The 23,492-nt window shown below is 37.4% G+C and overlaps 11 protein-coding genes across 11 annotated transcripts; 5 read left to right on the plus strand and 6 right to left on the minus strand.

Moving 5' to 3' along the window:
• Position 1: 1 nt before the first annotated feature.
• On the plus strand, positions 2-4,650 carry C9374_005273 (uncharacterized protein; the record flags this gene model as incomplete). The annotated part of the gene is made up of 2 exons (XM_044695005.1): positions 2-1,166; positions 1,235-4,650. 2 exons carry the CDS (start codon positions 2-4, stop codon positions 4,648-4,650), a joined length of 4,581 nt encoding a protein of 1,526 aa, XP_044548372.1.
• A 297-nt stretch (positions 4,651-4,947) lies between these two features.
• On the plus strand, positions 4,948-6,108 carry C9374_005274 (uncharacterized protein; the record flags this gene model as incomplete). Its single annotated transcript, XM_044695006.1, has 1 exon — positions 4,948-6,108. The coding sequence occupies one exon, from the start codon at positions 4,948-4,950 to the stop codon at positions 6,106-6,108; it is 1,161 nt and encodes a 386-aa protein (XP_044548373.1).
• A 22-nt stretch (positions 6,109-6,130) lies between these two features.
• C9374_005275 (uncharacterized protein) lies at positions 6,131-7,504 on the minus strand (the record flags this gene model as incomplete). The annotated part of the gene is made up of 1 exon (XM_044695007.1): positions 6,131-7,504. One exon carries the CDS (start codon positions 7,502-7,504, stop codon positions 6,131-6,133), a length of 1,374 nt encoding a protein of 457 aa, XP_044548374.1.
• A 250-nt stretch (positions 7,505-7,754) lies between these two features.
• C9374_005276 (uncharacterized protein) lies at positions 7,755-9,701 on the minus strand (the record flags this gene model as incomplete). The annotated part of the gene is made up of 1 exon (XM_044695008.1): positions 7,755-9,701. The coding sequence occupies one exon, from the start codon at positions 9,699-9,701 to the stop codon at positions 7,755-7,757; it is 1,947 nt and encodes a 648-aa protein (XP_044548375.1).
• Positions 9,702-10,045: 344 nt separating this feature from the next.
• C9374_005277 (uncharacterized protein) lies at positions 10,046-10,870 on the plus strand (the record flags this gene model as incomplete). The annotated part of the gene is made up of 2 exons (XM_044695009.1): positions 10,046-10,400; positions 10,512-10,870. 2 exons carry the CDS (start codon positions 10,046-10,048, stop codon positions 10,868-10,870), a joined length of 714 nt encoding a protein of 237 aa, XP_044548376.1.
• Positions 10,871-11,264: 394 nt separating this feature from the next.
• On the minus strand, positions 11,265-12,462 carry C9374_005278 (uncharacterized protein; the record flags this gene model as incomplete). Its single annotated transcript, XM_044695010.1, has 2 exons — positions 11,265-11,654; positions 11,761-12,462. 2 exons carry the CDS (start codon positions 12,460-12,462, stop codon positions 11,265-11,267), a joined length of 1,092 nt encoding a protein of 363 aa, XP_044548377.1.
• A 1,333-nt stretch (positions 12,463-13,795) lies between these two features.
• C9374_005279 (uncharacterized protein) lies at positions 13,796-15,358 on the plus strand (the record flags this gene model as incomplete). Its single annotated transcript, XM_044695011.1, has 1 exon — positions 13,796-15,358. The coding sequence occupies one exon, from the start codon at positions 13,796-13,798 to the stop codon at positions 15,356-15,358; it is 1,563 nt and encodes a 520-aa protein (XP_044548378.1).
• A 177-nt stretch (positions 15,359-15,535) lies between these two features.
• On the plus strand, positions 15,536-16,750 carry C9374_005280 (uncharacterized protein; the record flags this gene model as incomplete). The annotated part of the gene is made up of 2 exons (XM_044695013.1): positions 15,536-15,711; positions 15,775-16,750. The coding sequence occupies 2 exons, from the start codon at positions 15,536-15,538 to the stop codon at positions 16,748-16,750; spliced, it is 1,152 nt and encodes a 383-aa protein (XP_044548379.1).
• Positions 16,751-16,805: 55 nt separating this feature from the next.
• Positions 16,806-18,251, minus strand: C9374_005281 (uncharacterized protein; the record flags this gene model as incomplete). The annotated part of the gene is made up of 1 exon (XM_044695014.1): positions 16,806-18,251. One exon carries the CDS (start codon positions 18,249-18,251, stop codon positions 16,806-16,808), a length of 1,446 nt encoding a protein of 481 aa, XP_044548380.1.
• A 219-nt stretch (positions 18,252-18,470) lies between these two features.
• Positions 18,471-19,436, minus strand: C9374_005282 (uncharacterized protein; the record flags this gene model as incomplete). Its single annotated transcript, XM_044695015.1, has 1 exon — positions 18,471-19,436. The coding sequence occupies one exon, from the start codon at positions 19,434-19,436 to the stop codon at positions 18,471-18,473; it is 966 nt and encodes a 321-aa protein (XP_044548381.1).
• Positions 19,437-19,681: 245 nt separating this feature from the next.
• C9374_005283 (uncharacterized protein) lies at positions 19,682-22,651 on the minus strand (the record flags this gene model as incomplete). Its single annotated transcript, XM_044695016.1, has 3 exons — positions 19,682-21,334; positions 21,385-21,427; positions 21,498-22,651. 3 exons carry the CDS (start codon positions 22,649-22,651, stop codon positions 19,682-19,684), a joined length of 2,850 nt encoding a protein of 949 aa, XP_044548382.1.
• Between the last annotated feature and the right edge of the window lie 841 nt (positions 22,652-23,492).

A 23,492-nucleotide genomic window follows, 5' to 3' on the forward strand; every position in this document is an offset into this window, starting at 1 on the left:
AATGTCTGAAAACCAAACCGCCCTCGGCGATGAAGACACTTATCACCTTCGCCATCACGCCTCTATCAAAGAGGTCGCTGATCGCCCGCATACTGCAAACAAATCTCTCTCTGCTCAAAAATCGGCACATGATAAATTGAGAGAGGAGATGGAAAACGAAATTTTAGAAACTCCGTCCTCCGTCAATATAGCCAATTTGTCGGTAATACAACCCAGCACTGTATGCAACTCTCCTATGTTGTCGCAACCGGAGGTCTCTAATATTACTACAACCTCTGGCGTCTCAGTTTTTAGTACCTCGGCCATGACCGACGACCATTCTACCAAACTGAAGCGACATCATAAACTCTTCAGAGTGGTGGCCTTTACTACCAACTCTGTCGAAGAAGTCCTTGCAACCGTCGCAATGAATGCCGATGCGTTGTACGGTAGTAGAGTTGTCAGTGAATTGGAGTGCATTATTCTCTTCTTCAAGTCGCGCAAATTGGCAAACCAAGCAATATCTTCTGGTGCTAAGTCCAAGCTAACCATGATTCCTCAAACCGTCAAAACGTCATTCCGTTATAAGGTCGACAAAGACTTAGATAAGACTAATATGCACTCTATTATCTCAACTCTTGGTACTTCTATCAACAACATCAATTTTAGCAAGATAGATGATCAAGAGTTTTGGGCTATTGGTACTAATATTGAATTACCAGCCAATCATTTGAAGAAATTTAAGCTTTCCAAAATGAGAACAGATATCTCTCGTTTCCGTATCGCCTTTAACGGTAAAGAAAAAGATCTTCCTAAACTCAAGGGTGCCATTAGTTCCCAATGGAAAGTCAAGATTGAGAGTATCGAGTTGGCTAATAAGGTGGCTGTTGTTGGTGTCAAAAAGGATCAAATCACCAATAACATTACCAAGTTCGTCCAAGTTGGAAATCATAGTTTCAGAAACCTCTCATTCTCTACTAGAGTTGCCAACTCCATCAGTCACAGAATGGAAGCTGTTGAAAAACAAATGTCTGAAATGTCATCAGCTCTCCAAAAATTGACAAAGGAAATGGCTGTCTGGTCTGGAAAAAAGGTCACTGAAGGCTTTAATAAGATCAACAAAGCTATTGAAGAAATTAACCAAAAAGTCAACGCTCTCTTAGGCACTACTACTCGCAAGAGTAAAAGTGGGCATAAGAAGGGCCGACATTCCCTTTAATGGCCTCTCATTCTATAAGAAACTCCTTCAATTTAGGTACTGCTAATTTCGGAGGAGTTGGCTGGGTAAAACAATCTCAATTACTTACCCTAGCCCGAAAATATGAACTGGATATCCTTAATATCCAGGAAACTCATTTAAAATCCAGTACGGAAGACTATTGGAATGTATGGTATTTCAGGTCCTTCTTTCGTGGCTACTTAGTCTATACTTCCAACGCCACCGAGGGAGATAATGGAGCAGGAATTGCTACTATTGTCAAACCGTCACCTTTTATTAAGGTACTCCAATTCATCGAGCATATTCAAGGCAGACTATCAGAAGTCATTTTGGAACATAAATGCCTAGGTGTGGTCCGTATTTTCAATTGGTATGGCCCGGCTAACAAAAACAAATTAGAATTCATGAATAAGGCTCTCAATATTATCAACATTGCTGCTCAAACAGCGGTCTTGCATGGTGAACGTATTGTCATATTGGGAGACTTGAATGCCAATACTAAAACATTCAATAAGGTATCCTATGCTGCCCATGAGCGACTATTAATTGACCAATGTGACAAATTGAAGCTCTTTGATGTTGTTCCCATTCCAAACACACCTTCGTTCTCTCAACGCAACAAATACTCTCATGGTTTTTCTCGCCCGGACCATATTATTACTTCCCACAATGATTATTCTAATGTAGATGATGTTTCTACTGCTTATTCTCACAAACTTTTAACTATCTCCTTTCCCAGTAACCCTATTTTAGACTTCCCAGAAAAGTTCAACAAATATATTATTCATCCTAAAACTCTGCAATCCAAGATGAAGGAAATTAATAACGATTTTGCTATGGACAACCCTAGCACTCTCTTAGAAGCCCAAAATACCCTTGCTAAAATTGTGAAGAAATATGGCTCTCCTAGCACCGACAAGCCTTCACTGATTACTGATAATCGTAATGTTAGACAATTTCAGACGATCATTTTTGATTTGAAACAGTATCTTTATAAGCGTAAATATGTCTCTACTGTCACCAGCCAGTTCTTGAATAATAATTTTAGCCTCAACAATATTAAGGCTAAATTAGAGGAAGCTAAAGCCTCGCTTAACAAGCTTATTGGATCTCTATTGGCTGACCGTAAACGGGTCTTCGTGAATAGAATTAACAATCTTAGCTCTAAACAACCGTACTCCTATGCCTTCAGAAAAGAATTAGTCAGTTCTTCTATACTCAATGTAGTCCAAAGTAACCATAACTCGATAATTGTAGATCATTTTTCAGCCATGTTTAACACAGAACAAGAAGTGACTAAAACCCTTCCGGAAATCAAGAAAAATAATACTGTAGCCCAATGGAAATTCCAACATATCACTGCCAAAGAGTTGGGTAAAGTTATTTCTAAAACAAAAAATTCCATGGCTGGCTATGATAATATCTCGGTGCCGTTGTTGAAAATTCTAGACAACAATTCGCTCCAAGTACTTGCAAAATGTATCAATCACACAATTGACAGTGAAATGGTTCCTAAAGAATTGGGTATTGGTATTCTACTCCCATTACCCAAAGTCAATATGCCTACAAAATTATCAGACTTTAGACCTATAGTAGTATTATCTGTGATCTATCGCCTATTTTCTTCTATTATCAACAAACAATTCATGAATATCCTTGAAGAGGCTAATTTAATCCATACTGCTCAGCGAGGATTCATGAAAAAAGGCTCAACATTAGAGCACCTTATCAATCTTCGGACTGCCCTAGCATACAAATGTCAGCACAAACAAGAAGTATTCGCTATGGCTTTAGATATCAAAAATGCTTATGGATCAGTAATCCATAAAAGATTTATCAGCATTCTCAAAAAACATGGTTTCCGTAGCTCTGTCATTAATCTCTTGACATCCATGATTTCCAATAGCGTTATGAAAGTACTAGTTAACGGATTCCTATCCTCCCCTTTCGATGCGAATGTTGGAGTCCCACAAGGCGACCCTTCAAGTCCAGCATGGTTTAATCTCTATATTAACTCCTCAACTAATATACAAGAAAAACTAAAAGGAGTCCAAATATTTGATGTTACTATCCTTTTATTATTATATGCCGATGATATTTTATTGATAGCTAATACTAAGATTGAAATGAATTCCTCTCTTAAAAGCCTCGGCCGAGAGTTAAAGAAAATAGGACTCGCTTTAGCTCCCAAGAAATGCAAGCTCTTAGCTATTACAGCTAAATCTAAACTATCTAAAGCCCTAGTCTCTATTGGACAGGATACAATTGCCTCGTCTACTTCTATTGAATACCTTGGGGGTATATGTACCTTTAAGGATAATCTTTCTTGGTCCTCTGATAACCCAGTCAACAAAATCTCGAATCGACTTGCATCAGCTAAAACTTCTAATCTATATCTCAACAGTATCACCACTACAATTATGTCTAAAATTATATCATTGCCTAGATATGCCTGTAGCTTCAATGGAATCAGTAAGAATTCTCTAGACAAAGCAGATATTATGGTTGCTAATTTTATCAGAAAGGCTATTGGATTAGATTACACATTATCAAAATCAGTCGTTTTTAATTGCAAACAAATTGGGGGTCTTGGTATTACTCGCCCCTCTATTTTATTCTCTATTGAACCTATTTGCACAGCAGTTAGATTATTCAATTCCTCATCCTCCATCACCAAAAATATAGCTTTGGCTGCTTGGAAAGATACTACTTTTAACGAACCATTTTGGAACCACGTGAAAAATATTGCTGCTCAAAATAATTGGTCTCTCCAATACATTGATGAACGATATTCATTTGTCAATGAATACGAAACCCCTGTCGACCCTAGAACTGAATTGCTAAACAGTGATAGATCAACCATGAGCATTTCTGGCCTTGGAACCTTAGACCATAATAGAATCTGGCATCCATGTACCATCTCCTTTTGGAACAATTATTCACTCAAACCATTCCAGCAACGACTGTTATTTGCTCACCTGCACAAAGCAGAAATCCTTAGAAATTTCGGAAAAGATTACCCTAATTGCCACATTTGCAACACCAAAGCCAACTGGGAACATGTATTCACCTCATGCGCCATGTGTAGCCCAGAAATCAAATCATTATACACAAAATGGGACAATAGTTCCCTCAAATTCAACGCCCCGCTTGTCAGACTTCCCTCTAACCATTCTCTCTCTTGTATTCCAATGGAGTGGAATGGTAGTATCAAAGACGAATCTCTCCAACAACTAGACCTATCTCCCCCAGCCTTGACTGATTGGCTAAATGAAATATATCTCTCATTCGCTGCTTATGTTGGCAGTTGTTACAAAAACGCCACTTGGAACAGTTCTACTGTACTCAAGAAGGCTAGAGGATATATAATTAAACCCAAAACTGCAAAATTTGCAACTGCTTGGGAAACATGTAGCAATCAGCTTGGCGAACTCAACTCCGACAACATTTAAACCCCACACATACACACCCATTAGACACACTCTCGTCGGACAATTGAGTACCTATAATTTGTTTATTCTTCAATAAACCCATCCCTGTATTTTTTTGCATGGCGCCTTTTCCCTTTTGACATGACCACACGCAGGATTTTTACCTAGGTGTTTCATCCTAAAAACTAAACCAGTATCAGTCGTCAGTGAGTTTTAATTCCACAAACTTTTGTTTTTTCAATATTTCTGGAACGACTCTCCATTCATGAAATCGACCCGCCTTTTGAAAATTACAATTTTTTTCAAAAACATCAAAAAATGCCACGAGACGAAGACGAAGAAAACAGTGAAGTCGGAGAAGAAGAGGAAACTGAGCCCAAACAACCCGAATACAACTATGACGAGATCGATGAGGAGACAGGGTTCAAGAAGGTTGACAAAATGATTTGGGATTTATATATGGAAGCTAGGACCTCTCACTTGAAAGAGAAGGAATCGGAAGATGCAGAAAATAAGGAAGAACCAATGGAAGATGATTTTGACAAAGATGGGTTTATTGCTTCTATGGTTGAGAGTAAACATTTAAATGATAATCGCGTCAAGATGGTACTTCGACTCGGATTGTATAAAGGAGAGGTGAACGAATTCAATGAACGACATGGAGAAGGCCATGCTATTTATTCCAACCAAGATCAATATAAGGGAGGATTTCAACAAAATTTAAAGCATGGAAACAGAGGATTGTATATTTACTATTCGCAACATCCAACAGCAAAAACATTGCTCAATGAGGATTTAGAAATTATGAAAATGAAAGAAACAGATGAAGTGAAGAAAATACTGTCGCAAGAAGACAAAAGTGACGATGAAAAGTTGAAAGAAGCCTCTTCCCTTATTTCCTCAAAAGATCCCTTCTCAAGATACCTTCCTCATAGAGTGTTCTACGTGTTGAAATATGGCCCCTATCCGTTCTATGAAGGACCATTTTGTAACGATAAAAAGACGACGTCTATGGATGCAAAATACCTAGTAGATCAAGCCTTCGAACCACCTAATTTTGTTGTGGACCCAGAGGCAGTGATCAAATACAAGGACGGATCAATTTATATTGGACAATTCTTGGACAGCAAAAAACATGGTTTTGGAACAATGTACTATTCGAACGGAGACGTTTACAGAGGAGAATGGAAAAACAATCTCAAACATGGTGTTGGTGATTATTATTTTGCCTCCAACAAGAGCTCATATCATCAATCCACTTGGGAAAATGGACAGATAAAATCAGGTCAATGGAGAATGCCTTGTGGAACTGTGTATCAATCCAATAACTTATCAAAACAATCACCATTCAACAGTACAGGAACCTTTATCTTTGATTCCACCACGTTTAAGGGAGAGAAAAAGAAAATACAAGTGCACGGAACATTTATTGAGGATGAGTGGCAACCAAAGAGTGTCGTACTTGCACAGGAACACTAAAATTGTCATTTTCATGTAACTCTTATTCCGTGAATGCTCCATTTGTTCCAATCATTTCAAACAATTTGTTTTGTGCATTTCCCAACGCATGCTGGAGTGTTTTACAAAGTTTAATATACTCTGTAATCTCTTCATTCTGTTTCAGTGTTCCAGTGTTAAAAATCACTCCATTTTTCATACTATACAGCTGCAGTTTCAACGTGCTGATTTCTTCTTGCAAACTCTTGGAGAGAGTCAATTGTTTTTCAGATTCTTGCATTTGAGCGGAAAGTTTCTGTTCCAATTCTCGAATCGTTTCATTCTTTTCTGCATTTTCAAGTTCTAATTTGAGAATTTTAGCATTCAAATTATTAGTAATTGTGGCTTCTAAATGTGGCTGTGTGTTTGGTATGAATAAACCTTTTGGACTTGTTGCCGTTGGTGTCGACATGTTATTCGTCATGTCATTTTCAATCACTAATTTAATGGGCTGTAGAATATCACTTCCCTCAGTGTGATGAGTAAATAACACTCTTGCCAAATCAGCGTCTGTGGAAATTCTAATTAAATAGCCCTCATGATCCTTATATCGAATCAAAGGTTTAAAAAATTGAAATCGTTCAATAATTTCCAATTTTAACGAATTGTATGAAAAACCAATCTTTTTGAGCGTCACGACATGAATATCATTATTCTTATACAATTTAAATTTTAGAGAATCACAATCCTTATAAATGGAATCCAACACACAATCCAATTTCTCAGCCGACGATACATTCTTCATGAAAATTCCTCCAATACTGGTCAAATCTTCCAAACCATCATCGGAAATTTGATCCAACTCCAATGAAGAATCATGAGATGGCAAGGTCGGTGTTAATTGAGTTTTAGGTTGAGTTGTGCTATTTCTGTTGTTATTACCCAAAACAGTGTGGTAATTATTGGAAGTGTTAATTGTTAAATGGGGATGAAGAGGATATGGTTGCTGAGAGACATGATGATGACTTTCTTGTAGTGGTGACAAATCTATTTGATGATTGTCACTTGTGATACTGAGAGGACTTGAATTTTTCAATAATTTAATCCAATTCGTTCGATTGTCTTTCAATTCTCGAATCGTTCTTCGTTCATGTTCACTGCTCACTTTTAATTCATTCATTAATTCGCTATCCGTTAATTCCAATAATTCTTCGCCAGAAATTTGATTTTGAACAAAGGCGAGTTTTAAGTGCGACATTTTCATGAGATCAAGCCATGCAGCAACGTCCTTGCAGTTCCATCGTGAAATGTCTTTTTCCAGTAATTTGGAAATTATTTGCTGTTGAAGAGGGTTGTTATGTGATGATTTTTGGTTGGGCATGATTGGAGGATGGATATATACAACTGCAGTACGGGTCAAACGTGAATTATTATTCATGTATTTTTTTTAATGGTCTGGAGTTAAAAATTTGCGATTGGTTCGGCATCTAAATGTAATGATGTTTGACATTTATGGTGTATAATTTTCGTTTTTTTGGGCATGCTTGTTGTGTCCTTCCAATGTGAACTGCAACTCGAACAAATTGGTCCAAATAGCTAGGACATGTCATGTAGTATAAATAATAGCGTATTGAGTCTTCAATAAGCGATGGTTTTGAATAGTTGTTGGCATGGGCAAAGAGTTCATGTTAGTCACTATCACTCTCACTTTCGCTTTCACTGCTGCTTTCTGATTCCGCATCAGCTCCAAATAAATCTGCTTCCAATTCTTTTGTTGTTTCTTCCTCTTGAATCCTTGCCAACTCTGATGCCTCTTGTTGAATATAATCCACAAAATCGGCACACACTTGCTGGAACTTGACAATTTCCTTCTTGCTTTTTGGATAATTTTCACTGATGGGATAGTGTTTTATATCCACGATTTGATAGTCAAACTCATTCTGCTTTTTCAAGTATTTCATGCATGCATATAGCCAAGATTCATGCACAATATGAACACCAGGCATTTGTTCAATTTTTCGCACCTTCTCGGTTCCTTTTCTGCCAGCAACTAGATGTGTAACGTAAGGACAAATATCGGTGTAACATGTAGCTCCCAAGTCTTGAGCAATCCTCCATGCAGGATGTTGTTTTGGGTCTTGTTGTAATGGAATTACTCCACTAAATACAATGTGCTTTCCTCGCAAAATGTCTTTCTTTTTTTCTTTTAAAATAATTTTTACGTCTCTGTTGTCAACATCCTCATCTTTTGATAACGTTAGTCCCTTAAAATACTCAGCATGAACCTTCTCAAGAAGGTTATAAACAACGTCCAATTGGTCGTCTTCCTCATAGTCATCAATCGTACTCTCAATGAGTTTGTAGTTTACAGGCCTAGGAGGTTGAGCAGAAGGTACTTGTTGTTTTCTGTCTGCATCATTTCCTGGAGCATTATTTACATCTAACTGTACACCGAATATACGTCTAAAATAGTCATAGGGAGCTATTTGAATAACATTTTCTGCATTGTTCTTCCAAACATCAGTTTTGTCATCAATGACGAGTACTGATTTGTCGCTACATGGAAAAACGTTACTTAGTGTTTTAGTATTAATATCTGGACATTCATCTCTAGAGAGTATTCTATCAGCAAATAATTCTCTTTTTGGATCTAGCATGGAACCAATTTGGTCGGCGTATTGCCTCTCTCCATGTGTGAAAACATGCATTTCGAATAAGTCGCCACATTTTCTCAAAAATTCATCTAATCTAGGTCTAAACTTGACAAAGTGAAACGTTCCTCGCATGAAAAATCGATGGATATGCTTTTTAAGCAACTCCGAGCCATCGTACACCTCTCTAAATGGCTTACTTCTATTTCCTTCTCTTGAATATTCAAAATCGTTAATTGTATGCAAAAGAGTGTGATCCAAATCGAGTACAAGTGAAAGCTTTTTCTTTTCTACAAGTCTTCTCTGATTTTGTCTGTCTATTTCAATTGCTTGATCAAAGTCAATAGTGTATCCCAATTTATGAAGAAGAGAAACGTGAGACTTTTGTGTTGGTTTAATCTCATCATGACCATTCATCTCCGGTATTGGGAAATTAAATTGTGTAGCCATATCATAAATAAATTTAAAAGGCTCACCGCTCAGCTTCTTTCTCATGTACAATGAGGAACAAGAGCCATTGCATCGGGCACATAATTCCTGCCATGTCTCCGGATGATTGCAATTATAAAGTTTGAGGAAAATTCTTTGTGATTCCGATAATTGATCTGATGATGATGAAGGTTTTTCAATTCTCAACAATTGTTCTACTTTTCCAGGCACATTACTGACTATTGTCATTGCTTCTCGGTTTCCATTCATCAGCCTGTACACTACTTTTCCCAAAGGCTCGTACGCAAGAATACATTGTCCTTCTTTGACCATCCAAGTGATAGATTCCACTTTTCCTACTTGCTCTGGAAAATGTATCAAAGTATAATCATTTGAGGCATGCCGTAATTTAGTTAATTTCCGATGATGACTACTGTTGGAGGATGATGATGTTTCCGTACTTGTATTTACTTTTCGTTTCCGAATATTATCTCCACCATTCTCTTCATTACCATCTGTATTTAAAATTATGGAAGGATGATTCGGATCAATCATGGTAAGTAATACTTCTTTGTTGATGAACGAAGAGCAAAGCGGATGCGAAATTTTTTTTTCTTGAATTAAAACTATTCACAGTCAACCTTAAAACAATGTTGAATAATACGAGAGACAATGCATCAGGATAAACTGTTCATCCAAGCACTGACAAACCAGTATCCATTGGGTTTTGAACAGTGGTTTCTGATTTTTTTGGTTGGCATATGTCAAAGAGAAGAAAAATTTATCAATGAAACAGCAACATGAACAATCATTGCGCTCGAATTGTCTGAGTTCTTTCAATTTCATAAAAAAATATTCATTACAACTGTTTCATTACTTTCAACGATTCAATTTCACAAATGCCCACTCCCGATCAAATCACTCTCATCAAACAGAAATGGAATTCAGCAAAAGAAAAAGCACTCCGAATGACCAGTCAAGAATCTCTCGAAGACTCTACTTTTGAATATCATCACACCAAAAAGAATGTCGACGTTTATTCATGCAAACAAGAAGGAGAGAGCGCATTAGTGATTCGAGGAGATGTTATTTGTGAAAATGTCACTCCGGAGGAATTTGTTCAACCCTTATTGTCAGTGGATATGAAAATTAAAAAGTTATTGGATCCACTTGTGAAACGTGTGGAGCTGATTGAAAGTTGGAACGATGAGGATGGAGAGTGGAGAATTTTGTATTATGTCGTCTCTGCTGGAGGTTTGTTTTTTTTCAATGAGTTGTTGTTCGAAATAATTGATCTCATTTCGAAAATTTTACAATTATAATTTCACATCCAATGAATGGACACAACATTGTGGAAAATTATAGCTCCATTTGTTTCAGATCGAGATTTCCTCTACGTATTGAGATTTCACAAAACAGATTCCTTTACCTATTTTGTTTCTACAAGCATTGATGGAATTTATGAGCCGCCTTCCTCGTTTGTACCTCATAAGGGAGCAGTTCGTGGTACCAACGAATTTGTGTGTCAAAGATATGTACCTGAGGAAGGTAATGCTGCGAATATTATGGTGACATATTCGAGTCTCACATTACCCAATGGATGGATTCCACAAAGTGTTGTAAATTCTGCTATTTTCCCAGTTCCTCTTGGTTTGGCTACTGCAGCTGAATTACTGAATAAGAAGTTGAGAACTCGATCAAATTCACCCTCACTCAACAAGTAAACGAATTGTTCAATAATTTTTTTTTCGTTCGAAATTATTGAATTCCATTCTTCGATGCTGATACTAAAAATTGCTCATAAGAAAAAGATATGCCAAAAAAGTTTTGGTGATAGTCGGGATTGAACCGACGACCAATGGCTTATTAGACCAACGCTCTACCGACTGAGCTATATCACCTTCACATTATTGTTAATGTTTTGTCCATAATATACCCATTTTTTCAACAATGAATAGCAATGTTGGAATTTTAGAGCCAATGAATTTGTGGAAAATCAAAGGAAGTGGGTGGAATTACTTTTGGAAATAGAAAATAACAAGGTCGAAATTTCATGGAGTGTGATTTGAAATTTCACATTGTAAAAGTATTGTTTTAAATTAATATTATTATTTCAAATTAATACAAATAAGGAAGGATATATTTTTCAAACAAATCTCTTCTCTCTACCCATTGCATATGCAATACATTTGGAACACTCTCAATAATTAATCTCTTTTGCATGTCAAGAGTTTTTAATCCAAATACGTCTCTCACATAAACATCTTGCTCTTGCATGGGTGAAATTTGTAATTGCATTGTATTGATATCCAGTTTGTAAAATCCGAAAAATGCAGAAAAATAAGGATGGATGACTTCATCTTGAGGAGAGCCCGTCAGAATCATCTTGTCGATTTGTAGAACATTTTCTCGAAAATTGTAAAGTCGAGCATAATCGGTAGTGAGAGAATCATTGTTGACAATGGTAAGAAATTGATTATAGAGCCGGTATTCCAAATAGTGATAAGGCTATTTATCCAATAAAATAAAGATAAATGAAAAATTATTATGAAATGTCAGTAATCCAACAATGTCAAGTTCAATAATAAATTTCAAAATAATTTCCAATACTTACATCCTTCCAATAATTTGCAACACTCAACGTCTTTTGAAAGAAATCGGTATAAAACACTCGATACACCTCTTCCTTAGTCATATTCCACAACCATGGGAATTCCTGATGTAACAATTCCAATACCGAATTCGTCGGTTGCGGAATTCCAAATTCTCCATTCTGAACTCCACTCAAAGAAATAAACACTTTCACTCCATGATTTTTCGTTAATTGAATATACGATCGACATAACAATCCTCCCTGTGAATGACAAATCAAATGAAATTCCGAAAATCCAATTCTCTGTTTCAATTCATTCACCTTGTTTGCAAAATCAGCAATTTGTTCCGTCATGGGTTTCAACAAGGATTGAACGGTATTCTCTGAATTGACCGAAGTAATAAATGTACCTGGAGGTGCCACTTGTCGAATAAAGTTCTCTAATGTGGACATGGATCCATTATCAGCAGTCACTCCATGCATCAACAAGATCGGAAGAAATGGAGTTGATGATTTCTTTTCATGAAGGGAAAATCGTATTTGTGACACCTCTTGTGGAATGACATGTTCTTGTTGTTCTTGTTGTTCTTGTTGTTTCATAATAGAGGATGACGAAAGAGAAAGTGAATGTACAATGTGAATGAACATGATCCATGAGAATAGGAAGAGAGTCATTCCCAAGCCAGACGGAAGGATGGAATGAGGGAGAGTTGAAGGAGGCATTTTGTTGTGCGTTGTTGGAGAGAATGATTTTTGAGTAGTATGTGAATGTTCACATGTGAGGGAAAGTTTTTTTTGGAATCTTCTTCGATCGGAACAATGAAACAACAAAAACATTGTCTTGTGGTAGTTAATTTGACGAAGCAAGAGTTGAGAACTGTAGATGAAGAAACAATAATTATTTTATGGAAGTATGAACAAGATGTTGTAAATGATTTGAAATGATTTGAAACTTCACGATGAAAGTATTATTACTGTCAATCTCATCTATTAGTAAAGGCAAATCAAAAAGGTCATGGTGTTATCGGTTCCTCAGTCATCAAGAACTTTGATTCAATCAAGAATGAAATAGATTGGGCAAAGCAGAATTCAGGTCCTCCTCGACGTGCATGCGGCAGCTTTCTTGTCGAATATTTCAGAAGGATCCTCAAAAAGATTCTCAATTTCGAAAACAAAAAAATTATCTTGCGTATTGAGTGCTATTGGTTGTGCTGCCACCGTAACCTAATCCCACCAACAATTACGCAATTCCAACAACAACAATTCTTCACAATTTTTGTCATTTGACAGATTTCTGACATTCTCCGAGCCGCATCAACCAACCACTCTTATTCCAAAAACATTTCTTGTTAACAACAAGATATCAACAACCACTACTCTGGCAGCACAATCAATCACATCGAAAAAAACTCTCTATATTCTTTATATTTCACCTATATATTTATTATTATTGAGTCTATTCGTTTGAGATCTTAAAAGCTAACTAACCACAACAACAACAATTCTCCAAAGCCACTCCTACCACTACTAACTTGGTGCATCCAATCAAAATCTATTTTTGAGACTTTTTGATTTTGATTGAATTCCATCTTCACATTCCCAATCTCTTTCTCTCATTGCAATTGTTGGCCATTCAATCAAGATCATCACCCCAAATTCTCTCTCGGTCTTTAACGTGTTGTTGTTACTCTCCGAGCTCGCATATTGATTGAAGTCCACGTTTATTTCTAAATTGTGCTTGCATAGGGCCAAATTAATCAATTTCCTAAATTGGTTATTCTTAGAGTGTGTCTTTTTGTGCACAAAAACCACTGTTTGGACTTTTTCGTGTTATTACGCCAAGCCTCTCTCTCATTCCTCCTTCTCTTCCTATCAATATAAGATTGGGTGAAAAAGATTATTTGAAACGCAAAAGTCTCCTCATCCCAATTACCCACGACATTGTCTGCCGAAACACAATTACGCAATTCCAACAAGTGTGTGTTTCTTCTCATCCCTACCACGAAGCGAAAGCTCACATTCACTCCATCAAAAAACAACTCCAGCGCTTAAAAAAATGGACTCACCATCCTCCTTCGGCAACAGCTCGACGTTTGCCTCGTCGTCGGTTGGTGAATGCTCGCTGGGAAGCACCGTTGCAGCCCGATGCAGCAACACTCCTAGGAGCAGTAACAGTAATATGATGATCAACAACACGAATGTTGGAAGTAGTAACAGTAGTAATAATATGAATGGATGTAATCCTTCTCATCAATCAGCCTCTTCTGTCGGAGGTTGTGCTGCGAATATTCCTCTCTCCATGGCACAACGATCTATGCAGTTTGTGCAGAGTAAGAATGAAGCATTTCGTAGAGATTCAATGAAGAGTATCATTACCAAGCAGAGAAAGACAAAAGATATCCAAGGACATGCCAGTACCGCTGCCAGCGAGTCTTTGAAACTTCGCTTATCGAATGAAAATGTACACATTCCTTCGAGACCTACAACAGAGAGTAGTAAGGATCAGAATATTTTAAACCATGACTATCGAGCCTCCTTCTCTTTATTTCAATTGAATGAAGATTACAAGAAAAGGCTTTCATCAAAACCAAGTTTCTCATCGTCTGTTCATGATTTTTTAAAGACAGTTGAAAGATGTCAAGCATTTTCTGCCAATTCCTTACCATCGCTGGACAAGACAATACTCGAAGACTACGACTCTATGAGTGCTTGCAGTTTAACACCAGCAGCAACAAACAACTTTTCTTCATTTCAAGACAAACCTTCCAATCCAACCCTCAATTCCTCACTTGTAAATTACTACAGCTCTAATTACAAACTAAAGACAGGCGTACCTGACCTCCATACCCACCACTCCAACAATTCCTCGTCAGGTATTATCACTCATGAGGAAGACGACAATGACGCCTTTCCACTTTCCACCAAACTGAAAAGAATGATGACTCATCAGAAAGAGCATCATGAAAGCAAACTCAGAAAGCAAGACGCTAAAGAGGAAAAGGACAAGAAGCTCTATCTTTCTATTGAACAAAGCTTACCCGCAATGGTCAATGTTTTCACATTGGACAATCAACACCTTCTGGACAGTAGCATTGTCCTTTCCATTCAAAACGTGAATGATCGACAGTCCTTTGTCATTGACCCTCGATTCAATATTCCAAGTTTGAAGAAGGGAGAAAAATTTGTTCTCTCCGTTCACAACAGACACTTGAAGCCTGTTAGATTTTGTATCATGTTCAGGGATCCTTCAGGCACTCACGTGTCAATCTATCCAAAGAAAGTCAAATTATTACAATCACTCGAAAGTGATTTAGAATATCTCCCTTCCAAGGAACAAGTGTCACAGGTTTTTGACAGCTCTTTGCTTCCAACCATTGCTGACATGAAGACATCATCCTGCAAAGTTTCTCTCATCTTGATGGCCACCACTCACATCAAGATTAACAATGCCATCTCTGAAATTTGTTCAAGAATTCAAGGAGTGGAGAAGAATCCAAATTCTGTTAAAGCTGCTATTATGGACAGAGACAAACAGCAACATCATCCTCTGCTTGAAGATTCTTCCTCCTTTAAACGAGTGTCCTTAAAATCGATTGAATTGATTATTGAAGATAATTAATGGCCAAATGAAAGGTTCACAAAAGTCACATGGGTCTCTTTTAGACTTGGGTAAACAATAAAACCTTTTCCTTCCTTATCCTGGATCTTGTTAGATTGAATTGTTGTTCTGTTTCTTAAACTGAGAGCGGGTCTCATGTTCCCTCTAAATTCTCCCGTTTAAAAACGTTGAATAAAAATGCCTCAAAAGAAACGCAAAGACCCACCACCGAAAGAAGAACCAAAAAACAACACCATTCTTAAAAAACAACATTTCAGTACAATCCATAACAAAACGGATTCGGAAGCCCATGAAGAAAACAAGCCAACACAAAATGAAAACTTTCCTGTAAAAAAGAAATCAAAGAGAGAAAGGTAAGAATATCTGATTTGTGGTGGTATCGAATATAGAAAATTGACATCACTTCTACTGAGTAGATTTGATCTTAAAGAGGTCCCACAAACGGTTCTGCAAAACAAGATCTTTCTAAAAGATGAGGATGTATCAAAAAATCACTCAGCTCAATGTATTAAGCTTGTCTTAATTGGAGAAGAGATCTATTCCTTCATTCCAGACGAAAAATTTGATGCCATTTCACGAAACGACAAAAAGATTCAGAGTGGAATAATACAGTTAGGAACAAACATGGTCTGTCCAGTCGTTCTCAAAAAAAGCTCCTCTGAAGAAAATTGGAACACACATTATGCGAGCAAAGTGATGAGAACCTTGTATGTTGAAACACGTGGAGACTTGATCAGCTTGAAAGGCATTCCTTTGCATGAACAACTAGGGAAGAATATGGCCCTCAATGAAGTCAAACGAATGGTATGCCATATATTATGCCAAATTTCATTTCTTGAAAAACAAGGATTTGTTCACAATGATGTGAAACCCGAAAATATTGTGAAATATGATGAACATTATTTTCAAATTGATTTTGAAATTTCCAAGAGATTTGATTATAACAAAGAAGAATATCAAGCATCAAAAGGAAAATGCACGCTGGATGGAGTTCCTCTAACATCTAGATCACACTCTCCAGGATATCGTGCTCCAGAAAGAGAGCAACATCATTTGATCTCTCCAAAAAGCGACATGTACTCCCTTGGTCTTGTTATATTAAAATGTTTTGGTTTGAGTTTTGAAAAGATTCATGAAACCAAGGACAGAACTATTGAGCACGATATTAAGCATGAACTGAAACGGATATGTGGTACAGATTCAATCTTCTATGAGGTTGTTTTGAATTTATTGGAATATGATCCTGAAAAGAGAACGTTACCGGATGGTCTGTTGTTTCTATTTACAGACGCTAAGACTGTTGTGAATTACTTTTTTGAAGCGAATGCGTTTAAAAAGAAATACTTTCCACCCAAACCATTCCAACAAGTTTGTCCACAGGAACTATTTTGAAATCAATTCCTTACACGAAACACACAATTTTACTCAATTTCCACATCTGACATTACTAATAACGAACACTTAAACAAAGGTTGGGAATATTTTTTCGCTTTTCCTTACTCTTCTCTGATATCAAAATTTTCACATCTTCATCGTTTAACAAGTCCAAATGCACAGCAACTTTTACCTCAATATTTTGTTTCAACGCCTCTAACACAATTTCCTTATCTTTTCTAAATTCAAAGAGAGTATGGAGCAAAGCAAGTCCATGTGCTTTCACAGCTTTCAAAACTAACTCTCGATCATGTTGAAGTCGATAAGAGGCATTCGCTAGAGCCAATTCATTCTTTTCTACAAGCTCGTTCATCAATTCATCATCATCCGAAAGTTGTAACATTGTATAACATAAGGCTTGTGGATTGTTCTTGACAGCTGCTGTCACAATTTCCAAATCTTTTCCAAATTCCACTCTTACATGTTGCAAAGCATTGCCTTCGCTTTTCACTGCTTCCAATATAATTTCTCGGTCCTTCAAGAGTAATGGATCAGTAATGTATGCAAGTGCTTCACCGTTTTGTTTCACTGCAGTCATGACTATTTCTCTATCATTCATGAAATGAGAAGGAATATCCACCAAACCATGTTCAAGTGCTGTTTTGACAATTTCTCGATCTTGCTTGAATTTGGGATCTGCATCATTGAGAGCACTTCCTTTCTTCGACACAACAGACAGCACAAATTCTCGATCAGACCTAAGTGAATCGGAAGCATAGACAAGAGCCGAATCGGATTGTTCTATAATTTCCCTCATGAATTCTCGATCCGCTCGTAAGTTGAAAAGATGATCGTAGGCAAGAATAGATGGACAGTTTTTGACAGCTTCCATCATAATTTCCTTGCCCTCCCAAAAGATGTCATGCATGTAAGGTAATAAATATCCGCACTTTTTCACGATTGCTAACACTACGTCTCTATCCTGAAGAGGCAAATAATGTTGGAAAAAAGGATTTTCGACATGCTCAATGGTTTGTAATATCAATTCCCTATCATATTTCAATTCAGGACAAGAGACATAGTGTAGTGCATCCGTGTTATTTTGAATGGCGTTGGTGACAATTTCACGATCATTTCTAAGTCTATAAGTTGCACCCATGATTGCGTTGCCATCGTGCTTAACAGCATCCAATACAAATTCTCGATCATCTCTAAAGGACTCGTCTACGTAGCATAGCGCACGTCCACAGTGTTGAACCACACTCTTTATAAATTCTCTGTCAAATCTCATCTCGTCAGGAGCGAAACGCAACACATCAGGTTGCAATAAAACGATCGATTTCAAGAGATCCATGTCTTGGAAAATATTGATTCCAGCAACATAGAGGGATTTAGGGTCTAATGCGATGGCGTGAAGAACAATTTCCTTGTCTTTTCGTAACTCTTCAGAAATTTCTGCAAATGCACTTGTACATCCATTCTTGATAGCAGTCAAGACAATTTCTCGATCTTGAAACATGACTGGATGTGCATACTGTAATGAATAACCATTTTGGACCACCGCTGCTAAAACAATTTCTCGATCTTTCTTGAAGGTGTCATCAAGGTATCGTAGATTGAACCATTAAGCTTGACCGCATCAAAAACAAAAGATCTGTCCTTCTTGTATTCGTCACAACAATATAAGAATGTCTGTTCGTCCCTCGAAGCAGCTTGTAAAATCATTTCTTATCGCGCTTCAATTCGGGAGAGGTGTAATAAATGGAATCGGGTTGTCTCTTGATGGCAGCAAGTAATAATTTCTATTGTATCGTATTCTTTTATCCATATTTCTGAAATCATATGAATTGCATTGTAACATTTCCAAGGCAATATCGTCATCGTTAAGCAAGTCACGATCAATACTTTCCGCAAGTTGATAATGTGTTTTAGCTGCAAGAATTATCAAGGGTTTGTCAATTTTTCCACACACATAATCAAGAGCCTTTCCGTTTTGAAGTATAGCTTCTCGGATAATTTCAGAATCCTTTCGTAACTCCTCAGAAGCAAATTCTAAAGCTTCTCCATTCTGTTTGACAGCAGCTAACACAATCTCTCTATCACATTGTAATGATGAATGTGCATATTGGAGTGATAAACCATTATTTTTCACAGCATTTAGTACAATTTCCTTATCTTTTTTCAAACTATCACAAATGTAGCTAAATGCGTTGTAGCTGATGTCAGGGCCGTGTTTGAATGCTTTCAAAACTAGATCACGATTGCTTCTAAGCCTCTTGCTTGCATGCTTTAACGCTTCGGCACTACGTTTGATTGCCATCTCTACAACTTCGTAATCGTCTTTGAGATCATACGAAGCATATTCTAAAGCTAGTGGATCATTTCTTACAGCAGCCATAACAATTTCTCTATCTTGTCTCAAACTTGTATCTGCAAGTGCAAGCAATGATCCATTTCGTGACACAGCAAGCATGGTCAGTTCTTTATCCGTTCGTAATGTATAGTGTGCATATCGATAGTCGTATGAATCGGTCTCAATTGCCAATTTGACAATTTCTCTATCCTGCTTAATACATAAATCCGTATTACAAAGGCTGATATAATGGTATCTCAGTTCAAACAGCTTTTTAACAAGTGTGTTGTCTCCTCTAAATTTCGCATCTACGTGTTGAATGCATGAAGGTGAAATTCTAAGGGCTCTCATCACAAATTTTCATCTTGTTTCAATCGATGACTGGCATACTTCATCCTTCACTACTATCAGCAATAGCTCTCTCAATAACTTCAGGATCATCTCTGAATTTACTGGCTACAAAAGGTAATACTGAAGTACCACCAAAGGTTACTGCAAAAAGCACAATCTCCTTGTCATTCTTCAACTCATTACCTGCAAAACGAAGCATATAGGAGATTGTGCAACAGCTTTTCTGAGAATGTCTTTGTCCTTTCTCATGTCTTCATCAATAAACTGATATAGGGAGGACTTGTCTGCATCAACTTCATAATAAATTCTTTATCCCTTCTCAAAGACGAATCTGCATACTTGATGTAATAGGGACTGGCAATGGCCGCTATGGACACAATTTCTTTGTCTCTCTTGAGAGTGTCATCAAGTTTCTGTAAAACTGAAGGATCTCTCTTCAACGCTTCCATTATAACTTCACGATCTTGTTTGAGGTCATCAGAAGCATAGTCAAGGGCGTATCCATTTCGTTTAACACACTCCATCACAATTTCCTTGTCGTTATTCCATTCTACTGCGTAATGAATTAATGGGGATGATGAGAAGGAGGCCGCTTGTAGAATAAATTCTCGATCTGACGCATACTCTTGTGGTAAATACTTGTAATTAGATGGCTGATGCTGTAATGCTTGAAGACAAACACTCCTATCTTTTCTGAATTTGTGAGGAATGGATGACAGAGATACACCTGACAGTAGTGCTCCTTTAATCACGTCGGGGTCGCTTTTCAACTCTTCGTTTAAGGAGTGATAAAAATGTAAGGATCCTCGCTTAGCGTATAGTTTAACAATTTCTGGGTCTTGTTTAAATGCCAATGGAAGGTATGAATAACTAAGTCCCATGATGACTGCTTGTTTGATGAGGGATCGATCTTTCTTAAATGCCATTGGCACGTAGCGTAATGTATTTCCATCATTATTGACAGCCTGTGTGATAAATTCAATGTCACTTTTGAACGGTTTCCACAATTGCTCGAACTGATATGGATTTTTCTTAATTAACTCCAACATGATCTTCTTATCATGCTGGAATTTTTCATCAAAATCTAAAATATTCAAGCCATAGCTACTATCAGAAGTCACTGCTCTCCATGCAAGCTCTTCATCTTGTTTTAAACTATCATCAATATATGCATAATTGCACCCATATATATCAATGGCCTGAATTGCTAAATCTCTATTTTTCTTCATAAGAGGTCCAAAATACTGATAAGTGTCTGAAGAAAGAACAGCTTGGCATAGTTCAGCGTTATCTCGCAAATCACTGCTAGCATATTCAAGGGAGCCTCCATTTTTCACAGCTTCCAAGACAATTTCAAAGTCATTTTTCAGTTCAGTAGCACAATACGCTAAGCAATGGCCTTGGATTCTTACAGCTTCCATAATTACCTCTCTGTCTGCTTTAAGCTCAGGGCTTGCATGCATGAGAGCATTGGAATATGAGCCGCTTATGGCAGTAAAGAGTAATTCCTTATCAGCCTTCAATTCATCAGAAAGTTCTTCAAATAAATAACCATTCTCTTGTAAAAGATCAGATACAAGTTCCTTATTGGATTTAAACTGGTCGCCAATGTATCTCAAAGCAGAAGATTGGTTCTGTATGGCAGCCATTACACACTCCTCATCGTTTTTAAGCTCATCAGAGGCGTATCTAATACTCTCTCCTCCAGAAAAGTTGATTGCCATCATTACAATTTCCTTATCGCTTGTAAATTCTTGATTCATGCCTGACAGTGAACAGCCATATCTTATTGCGTCCTTCACAAACTCTCGATCATTTTTCAAGTCGTCTCCAACATTGTTAAAGGACCATGAATTTCGTTTAATACATAGAGTAGCAATTTCTCTGTCATTGATGAACTGTGAAGGGATGCTACTCAAGTCACATCCCAATTTCACAGCTACAATACCATAGTTCTGTCATTCTTGATATCATCTCCTGCGTCATTAATGCTGGAGTTGTATAAACAGTGTACATTATGTCAGAAAAACAAAAGCAAATACTCAAAACGTCAACACATACCTTTGTGGTGCTGTTTTTACAGCCTTCATAAATATCTCCCTATCATTTCGAATGACATCAGAGAACACTCGAAATGCATCACCATCCATTTCAACTGCAGCAAGAGCTACTTCTCTATCATAGAGTAAATTCTCTCCAAGATAATCATAGGCATTTCCAGAACAAGTACGAATGATTTTTAACATGAACGCCTTGTCATTTCGCAAACTTTCATCAGCATAACGAACGGATGATGCATTTGAACAACAAGCCAAAAAGACTAATTCACGATCTTTTGCAAGCTCCGTATTTTCAACCAAAGACAAATGGTCTCCATCATTTTGAACTGCTATCATCATTATTTGTCGATCACACAAAATATTTTGTGAACAATGATTGATACAGTTAATATTGGCTTCCAGTGCTTGAAGAACAATCTCTCTGTCGCCTCTTAAATCCTCTTGCGCCTGTTTGAATAGTTCTAATACCTCTTCATAATCTTCTTGTTTGAGTTGAGAAAGCATTTCATATTTTCTCTCATAAAAGTCCACAGTGGTTCTTGCTTTGGTTTGCATGGCTCCTCTGAGCAAGCCATACAATGAATTATTCATCAAATCATTTTCAGGAAGTATAATGCTGGTGAGAGTGTGATTCACGAATTGGCCAGTACTACTACCCTGGCAAGTATCGGAGTGTGGATCCGTCATGACATTTTCTTGGCTGGATGCCATCTCAATGCTGGAAGGACGATGATGGCAATTTTTTTGGGCTGGAACTTGCTGGAAATTCGTCTTCTCGTTGTTGGTTTGTAACAAGCAGGATGATTGCGTGCAAGAATGAAATTGTTTTTCAACGGAATGTTCTTTCATTACTGTAGATCTCTCTTGTACAGGGAGCGTACTATTTGTTTCTTTCCTTTCTTCGGCTGAAGAACCTTCTGAAGAATAAATTGCAATTCCATCATGATTCACCGAAGAAGAAGGTTCTGTTCTGTTGGAAACGGAAGAATTCTCTTCTACTAACCCTGACGATCCAACGACATTCTCCTCATGAGAAGTTTGTTTCAAAGGAATTTCAGCCTTTTCTTTGCAAGTTTCTTCACCCGAATTCGAGGAAGCATGTTCTGGTTCTTCAACGTTCTTCAGAGCTTTTTGAGTAGAACAAGCAGATCCCATATTCAAAACAGTTGTTCGAGTTGGATTTGATCTCAATGATTCTGACTCTTTTCTTTCTAATAATTTACAATGAACTTTTAAGAAACATTTTCATGAAGATACTACATGGATTCAAGAAGAGATATTTTTTTGGTTCTCAATTCGGGAAGGAGACATTAAGGTTGCATTGTACTCATGAAATAATAAGGTCAGTAGCATGAGCTCGTGTTGACTGTTAAAGAGAAATTGTATTAGATGTCACGAAAAGGACACCAACTGACACTTACTGTTTTTCAATTACTGGACAACTAATCTTGTAAAATCTTGCTGAGCTCTGTTGATTACTCAAGTTCCAACAAGTTGATCCAGCAAGTAACCATTCATCCAGGTTTTAACGAGGAAACGAGTCACCTTTTACTGTAACCTTTCCAAAGATTAAAAGGTTCCTCGCTTCGAACAAACCGACAATTCACAATTCATCAAGACAAAAAAATGTTTGGCTATCAAGCTCCTCCTCTGAGTGCCTTCAAATCCTCCTTCACATGTCCGCTCTGCCACACACTCAACAACTCTCAAGACATTCGTAAAACCTCTGCCGGTAAAATCTATCGAATTTGTTCACATTGTCATCGAACCATTGATTTACATTTCCCACCCGAACAAGTCGTTACGGAATGGAAACATACGAGTCGATGTGCTAGTTGTACTGTACGGATTATCGTCCTGTTCAAGGAATTGAATGTCAATGTGGTCATTTGGGAAGTTATCATGTTGCTGGAAGAGAGCCAGTTCAAACACGGAATCAACCAGCGAGAACGATGAAAAGCGAATTAATTGCTGGATCGTATGATGCTTCGTCTCA

This window comes from Naegleria lovaniensis, assembly GCF_003324165.1.
Source record: "Naegleria lovaniensis strain ATCC 30569 chromosome Unknown tig023, whole genome shotgun sequence".
NCBI lineage: Eukaryota > Heterolobosea > Eutetramitea > Acrasida > Naegleriidae > Naegleria > Naegleria lovaniensis.